Source organism: Rhinichthys klamathensis, unplaced genomic scaffold (assembly GCF_029890125.1).
Source record: "Rhinichthys klamathensis goyatoka isolate OS25496 unplaced genomic scaffold, OSU_Roscu_1.1 h1tg000211l_1, whole genome shotgun sequence".
Taxonomy (NCBI): Eukaryota; Metazoa; Chordata; class Actinopteri; order Cypriniformes; family Leuciscidae; genus Rhinichthys; species Rhinichthys klamathensis.
The window spans coordinates 625,037-633,449 of NW_026606736.1; the positions used below are offsets into that span (position 1 = coordinate 625,037).

General features: G+C 39.1%; 1 protein-coding gene across 1 annotated transcript; it reads right to left on the reverse strand.

The window, feature by feature from the left end:
* Positions 1–754: 754 nt before the first annotated feature.
* Positions 755–3,236, reverse strand: scrt1b (scratch family zinc finger 1b). The gene is made up of 2 exons (XM_056263986.1): positions 2,807–3,236; positions 755–1,964 (listed from the first exon to the last, which is right to left on the reverse strand). The coding sequence occupies exons 1-2, from the start codon at positions 2,919–2,921 to the stop codon at positions 1,240–1,242; spliced, it is 840 nt and encodes a 279-aa protein (XP_056119961.1). The 5' UTR covers positions 2,922–3,236; the 3' UTR covers positions 755–1,239.
* Between the last annotated feature and the right edge of the window lie 5,177 nt (positions 3,237–8,413).

Here is an 8,413-nt window from a genome sequence, read left to right on the forward strand (position 1 = left end):
GATTTCTACAATGAAGTGCTTTTAAACTCAGGGACTGGAGAAAACAAAGTGTCAGATCTGAGCTGAGCTGGGAATGCAGTGTGAGTGCATTACAGAACGGCTATGCAGATGGCACACCTTCCCATCACTCCAGTCCTTTCTTGTCCTTGCGTGTCCCTTTAAGTTAACCTCAGAAAAAAACCATTACATGTTCCACACTTCTAGAGAATGGTTCTGAATTGCTTAGAGTGGAGTTACAGCACTTTGGGCCTACATCCTAAATCTACGTTAAATTCGAGGCAGGCAGTGCATAAGCAGAGAGCAAAGGAAGATGGTTTAGACTTATGGATTTAGTCTCACTAAACTCTACATTGGCATTTTCCCTGATGTGGTATTTTTAAATGTTTATTAAGAGTATTGGATCAAAACGTACCTGATTTAGAAAAAACTGCTATAGGTAATACTTTATTACTTTCAAAAATACCATGCATTATGATTATTGCTTTTTATATTCTTAAGAGAACCCCTAGAAACATTGCCCCCTGATACTATCTCTACATTTTGGCAAAATTATAAGCTTTGTGGTATTGGCATAGATTTCTTTTCTTTTCTTTTTGCATGCAGTATGTAGGTATACAAAAAGATAATCAAAACAAACAAACAAAAAACATTTTTTTTCAATTATTACCACGGATCTAAATGCTTTGGCGTGTTAATAAGACTGGTATAACCCAAAAGGCAACATTATTCAGAAAGAAAAATGCAAATTGAATCATAAAAAAATAAATAAAATAAATCACACTTTCAGTGCATCATAGAGAATCATACATCCTAGATGAAGTAATTAAAACAAACAAATAATAAATATTTAAAAAAATTAAATAAATAAATACCGGTTTACCTCGATTGTGAATACGTTTGGGCCACTTGCAGCAGTGTGATAATATCCACTGACAATACAAAAGAGTTTTATTTTAATGAGGAACATGGTGTCACTCAAACCTTCATTCGACGCCAGTCATAGTCAAGTGTTGCGCAGCGTCGAGGTGAACTGTCTGAATGTCATTTAAGGACATGGTTGCTGAAAAGCATGCGAAGGTTCCATATTCCTTTAAGGTCAACTTTGCAAAAGAAAAAAAAAATTGACAAAATTGTGCTATTATTCGGTTTCATTTTGATTGTGAGACATAACTGGGTAAGATAGCGTAATCATCCTAACACGTGACGGGACGGGGGGAGTGTGCGTTTACAGACCGGAAGTCACGCCTCGACGGACGCAAGCGGCGAGAACGCGCCTTTAAAGCATGCCGACTCGTAGTGCTTGTTCAGATAGGACTTGAGTGCGAAAGTTTTGTTGCATCGCTTGCATTTGTAATGCTTAAACGCGGAGTGGGTCTGCATGTGCGCCCGCAGGTTGGAGCGGTCGGCGAACGCTTTTCCACAGTGTGCACATCCAAAGGGCTTCTCGCCCGTGTGAGAGCGCATGTGGCCCTGCAGTAGCCAAGGTCTGCTGAACGCTTTCCCACATATGTCACACTTGTGCTTGAGGTCATGGGTAAGCAGGTGCATGGCCATGGCTGGCATGGACACGTACACTTTCCCACATGTCGGGCACTTTTTGGCCATCTTGCTGTCCAGGCTCCGGTGCGTCTGTTTGTGCCTGCTCAGGTTGGAAGACGTTGCGTAGGTTTTGCCACATTCGTTGCACGTGTGCCTCTGGAGGGTCCGTGAGCTGCTGATCACTTTCCGACGGGACCTGCCATCCGTGATGAAGAAAGCGTCCACGGCGTAACCTTCGCTCACCGCATTGTCGCCGTTGATGTACCCGGACGTGATCTCTGACTGCGGGCTGTCCGGCTGGTCCGAGTCAGGTGCTCCGTAGTCACTGTGGTTGCTGTCATAAATCGGTCCTGGAGAAGGTACTTTAGTGCCACCGTCACTTTCTCCATCATAAACGGCCGGGGTGATGTAGTCACTGATGTAACCTAGCATGGAGAGAACAAGATCTTTTATTCAATTATTCATATTCACAAGGGACTCGAGTGAGGACAATGGGGTTCGGCGGTGCAACGGCCACTTTTCCGCTCAATTTATCTCCACCTTGGCAAAAGGCGACGGGCAAACCAGATTGTGCCAGTGCTCTTTGAGATTCATTAAATGTTCAACAAATTCAGCATTTCTCTTTGAATATAATTAGACTTAATGACCATTCACTACAGGAAATTTCAAATAGAATACATGTCAGTTTGACTTCCCATTATTCCAGAGTTATTTCAGGACAAAGCCGTGGAGCTGTGAAGGATACCACGTTTACTGTGGACTTACAGTATGAGCACAGATAGCACTTTTTTTTTACAGTGGGAGATTAATTACCCCTTTCTAAAGGCACCACCATTAGCACAGTGTGCAGTGTGCAGCTGGACTAAGCGTTTCTTTGATTTGCAGAATAAACAAAACACCTAAGCTCATCTGGAAGTGACTGGGCTCCAAGTTGCAGAGAAGTTACACGTTGTTACCAGCAGCAGATTTTCAGAAGGCATGCGTCATGCATGTGAATTTTACCAGGCATTTTCAGTGCTGGAATCCCACTAATTATGTTTGCCTTTCCATTATGGTTTCACATAAACCACAAGCAACGCAACAGAGGTGCTCAATCCTGTAACTGGATATCTACTTTCCTTCCTGCAGAGTTTAATTTATACAGTAAATGAACCCCAAAACCTTGCTTAGCACCACAAAACCTTGGTCGCATCTAAAACTATGCTTGGATTTGGCTAAAGTGTGCTAAATAAACAAAAAAAGAACATATTCATTCCTTTGCAATTACCTTTGTCGTGTATCCGAAAGCTAAGATCGGTCCTGGATCTGCCGTACGCGCTCTCAAGTTCCGTGGATGAGAAATCATCTAGCTTCACCTTTTTCACCAAAAAAGACCTTGGCATGTTTAGAGCGCAGAGCTGAAATCCTCTTCCAGCACGTTATCCTCTCTTTATCCACCGCACAATAGAAGAGTTGGTCCTGCAGGGCTGAAAGTCAAACACCTGAGTGGGAGGAAAGACGAGGAAGCTCCGTTGCTTCAGCTGTGCACGATCCGTTCTGCACAGGCGAAATGCAACTTCAGCACTGGACAGCAGCAGATCCGCCTCCCCGAGCCCGAGTGTCAAAGTGCGCTTAGACCCAAATGGAAGCGCTCCAAAAATGGGCAGCTTTAAATGCGAGCAGGTTTCCGGAGAAGCTGTTGTTGTTGTTGCTGTGAAAGAGAGAGAGAGGTGTCCGCTGCTGTCTCTGCTCGCGCGGTGTCGGTTTGATGTCTGAGCTCTGCTGATCAGCTGTTGGGATTTATACGCGCGCGATCAGGTGGGAGATGGAGATGGAAGTGCTTAATTTCATCCATCAGAAATCTCCCGGGAACAACATTGGACGAGAATGATTTATTGATGCTGTTACTCGTCTCTCACTCTCCTTTTTTTCCCACATTCACGGCGCCCACCATGTTTCTGAGGAATAAGAATAAAATGTATTGTTTGGAAAAGTCGAGTTACGACAATCTATTGAACGTCATCCAGGCTTGGAATTTTTTTTTTACATTTCTTAAATTAAAGTGAATCACACACATATATATATATATATATATATATATATATATATATATATATATATATATATATATATATATTCAGATATATTTTTTGTACATTTTAGTTTTTCATTCCTTCTTTCTCTAACAGAATAAGTCAATACAAAATAACAGTTACACCTCAAACTTGGTCTGTTCCTCGTTTCCTTTGGTCGTATTCAGCACCTCTACTCTGAAAGCTTGCATAAAATAGCCTACATGGGTCTTCAACTGAAATATTATACTCAGCAATATCTAGCAATTTGTTTTATTTAAATAATATAGGCATTTGCTTTAGATATATTTGTTCTTATGTCATAGATGTCCAAAATAGAAAAAATATCCTTGCTGTTTTTCAAAACAAATAAATAAGTTAAAAAAACTGCTCTTAAACATGCACTAATTTATATTGTTTAATCAGAATAACATAAAATCCCATCTACTCCTTCCTATCAGTAACTAATAAACTGCCTATGTATCGCTGGGGTTAGGTTTATGAAAAAGGCACATTTTATGCTCCAAAGTGAAGCAAAGATAATAGTTGGGTCTTATTTCAAAAGTTATTTAAAAGGATGAAAACATTTCAAAGCTATTGTTTTTATTAATATGACAAACACAATATGACAATAGCATTTTACTTTAACTTTGGTTTTCAAACCCTCTGCTCTGAAGCTTTCACAAAATGCATCCACAAACTCCACAAAACCCTTCAAGTGGTTTTGCCACCGATTTACAGATTTTAGTCAATAGATTCCTTCCAGTTAGCAATATTAGTAGTCATTTATTTGATTCAAAAGGGCATTTGCAACAAAGTGTTGCCGAAGTTCATTACACTTGAAAACTGGTTCAAAACTGGTTCAAAACAAAATTACATTGTGTATAGCTTAAATGAATGAAAATAAAGATGCTGTTATTTTTACAGTATCTTGTTCTTTTGCCAGTGAAACAGAAAAGTTAAAGTCCTCAATGATTTAAAAAAAAACTAAAATATAGAGGCCAGATGACGATATTATTGAACCTAACCCTATAACCTTATGAGTTGGTATCAATTATTTGAGAATATAAAGTAAGCTTTTCAGACATAAAGTACTCTTAAACATGCCTATTTTCTATGTTTAACCAGTATTACCTAAAATCCCATCCACTCCGTGCTATCACTAACTAATCACCTGCCTGTGATTTTCTGATTTTTAGCAGCAGTGCTATAGGTTGCGTAGGCTAGTTTACAGCTGGTGCTCGTGTGTAGTGGCAGGCAGGCAAGCACAGAGGAGCGCAAGATTCAGGCTTTGCAGCTGCTGTGGCCCCCTCCACGAGCAGATGGAGCCTAGTGGGAACAAGCCGGGAATTGGGGGGGGGGGGGCAGTATAGGGGAACTCAAAATCACTAGAAGAAAGAAATAGAGGGAAGGAGTTTGAGAGAAGTGTTTGGTTTGTTGATGGGATCAACACAAATTCAGTAGTTTGGTCTTTAAGCAGTTTGTTCACTCCTAAAATCAGAGGATCAGAGCTTACATATATCCTGTTCTGTCAGTTCAGCACTAAACTGGATCAGTTTAATCTGTACCTAGAGTTTCTCCTGGGTTTTCAGGTCAAATCATACCAAATATCCTGATTCCAGCTGGTTAGGTCATCTTAAGTACATTCAATTGAATTAACATAAAGTGTACACACACTATAGAAACAAAGAAATCAATATAGATTGCCACAAGCAGCAATCATCCGGGTCCAAGCACCAATGGCCCATGTGAATGATTAGTGATCCAATTGAAATGTATCTTATGAAGTGGTTTTTATAGCTATATCTTTACTGAAAGTTAGAGCTTGATCATAATATGTGTAGTTTACTCTATGTGTGGACTCATAATCAACATTTAGATTTAGATTTAACGCATGGATAGGACCATTTCGAATGAATGTGAAGATTTGCAACTCATTTGCAGCTCAAAGCTTTAACTGTTGCAGAGTTATTAGCTTGTGGCTGATTTTCACAAAAATCAGTACACATATTCATTTTCACAAGATATACAAATATATACATTTTTGTAATGGTAGGCCATTCAAATTTTATGTTATTAAATTTGATTGGTTGCAGGCGGCCATGTTTTTTTTAATTATCCAAGTCATTTTGATGCACACCATTTATCAACTTCATGGATCATTGGTGGAATTTTACAAGGTGTGTATCCTCAGAATGTCCTTTTGTCTTTGCGTGTCAAGTTTTGTGAAGCTTGGACATTGCGTTCAGCAGCTATAGATCTATGCATAAAAATTTATGCTGCCTGACAAATTAATTAACTTATAGGCCTAAATTTGCCAATTCTTTTGATAGCTTTTTGCCCACACTGCTGTGGGCCTATTTTGGCGAAGGTCAGACCAACGGCCTAGGAGGAGTTCGAATAGTTCTTAGGAAAATTCTAAATGGCAGATACAATTTTATAGGAGACATTTTGTAGGGCTTGTAGGGATTCTGATGGAAAATATTTTTTTAGGGTTCTAAAAGTTATGATCCAAAATGCAAAAAAGCCTTATTATAGCGCCACCTAGTGTCAGACGGTTGTGTGTCTATGCACATGAGTAGCGTTGCATGATCGGGACAATCCTGACAACTTTGTGGTCTCCATGATTTATGGCCCATACACTCTTATTGCAGAAAAAATAAGGAGAAGGAGGAAGAAGAAGAAGAAGAAGATGATGATCAGTCCAAACACAATAGGTTCTGTCAGGACCACTATCGTCAAATACGATTGACAATTAGCATACAGTTTGGATTGGTGTTATGGTTCCGTTCTGGGCGAGAACTCCCTGCGCATCCATGCAGCCTATAGCATGGATAAGAGCAGGGAGAGCAGCAATAACCCCCCTTTCACGAGTTCACACTTACCTACAAATAAAGGGAATAAAGTATAATGCGTATTTGGCGTGCTGTCCGGGGGGAGGGCTCCGAGCTTGGAATTCGGCCCGAACCCAGAGTACTCCCCCCCTGTATGTAAAGTGGTTTAGGACTAGAAGAGTGGAGAAGGGGTGGTGGAGGGACGCTGCTAAACTATCAGAGAAATGAGGTGACACTGCTGAGTCTATATATACACGTTTTAATCATGATTGCTGAGTGCTCTCCACCCGTGTTAATTATCTGAACGTGCTTCTCCCGAACTTTGTTAATAAAACATCATTAGGGTAAACAGAACAGAACCCCTTTGGCTTGGACCCCTAATAGGTATGTTTGATAAAAAGCTTTATAACCATCTATTTCATGACAAACAGCTACTATGTATAAAGCATCAGATCTAAAATGAGAATAAGATCAGAGAATGAGATTTGTAGATAATACAGATGCACCAATATTGAAATTCTGGCAGACACTGATAATTATTGCTAATAACATAAAATATTACTTTTTTTTTATAATTTAAAAGATTTTAATTAATTTAAGAAATAAATATTTTTATTTTGTTTTTATTTTTTATTATATATTTTAAATATGTATTAAAACAAACATTTATTTAAATATTTATAAAATTACCATTTTGTCTAAATAAATGTAAAGTAAAACAATTTTTTTGAGGCATCATTACAGAATAAGGCCAAGGACATGAAATGTTAATAGTTAAATATAAAACATATTTAAAATAATTATTTATTAAACATGTATTATTTTATTATATATTTTAAATATTTATTAAAATTACATATTTAGTTGAATGTGCTAAAGATTACATTTAACAGTACTATTAAATTATTAGTGTCTTTAAAGATCTTAAGTGAGTGTTAGATGGTGACAAGGGTAATCTAAATGTAATAAATAAAGGACAATGAGCATGCATTTAATATACTGTAGAATATCTAACGATATGATAACTAAACAATAAATCTCTAATATACGGTTATTGTACTGATATATCATGCATTTCTTTTTTAAGACAATGGTCCACTCAAGCACAAGAGAGGTTTCAGTGCACAAATAAAGGGGACCGCTGGATATTATCCTTCAGCCTGCTGTCGCAATAATAACACTAAATATTGCTGAGTACAGTCCTCAACAGGCCAGAAATGCTGGCCTAGGAGTAAAACATACGTTGCCCTCTCTTTGAGTAAAACATACTTCATTGGCAAACCAGGGAAACAAATACCAAAGATTCCACTAAAGTTAGTGGGTGGCACTACAATTCACACACTATGTAATATGTACTACAAACTCTCTCTTTCCTCTCTCTCCCCCCACATTCACAGCAAATTGAGGATGATGCAAGTGATGGTGGGTAATTAGGATTCTCTCCTCCTCTTTGTCTCGAGCGCTTGAGCGATTTAAGTCATCACCACGCAAGTGTCAGTGGGGCTGCTGCGGATCTTTGCCTGAAGCTCTTTCCTTTACAAGAGTCAGCCTCCATCTGTGCCTTTGTAGTTTCTTCATCCTGATGAGGAAAGAGGCTCCGAGGTAATTGCCTTGAATCAGTGAAATTGCATTTCTATACTTGACAAGCCATTCTGTGAAAGAGTAACATACCAGAGACTGGGAATTCCGTGTTGGAGAGAGGAAGAAAAGGAAGAAGAGAGAGATATCATTTAATTCTGCCGACAGTCAAACAATGGTATGTCAGAAGTGATCAGAGGTTACATCCTTCTGAACCACAAGACACAGAGCCAAGGGAGAGAGAGATATTAACACCCGCTCAGAGATGATATTATAGCCTACTCTGACACGTAAACAGACACGCACATACAAATGCACGTACGCAATCTACCTCTGCATTCATCTCCCTGCAGATCACTGAAAGGGTCTCGGATGTTTTCCCTGGTCACTGTGAGGAGCCAAATCACTCAG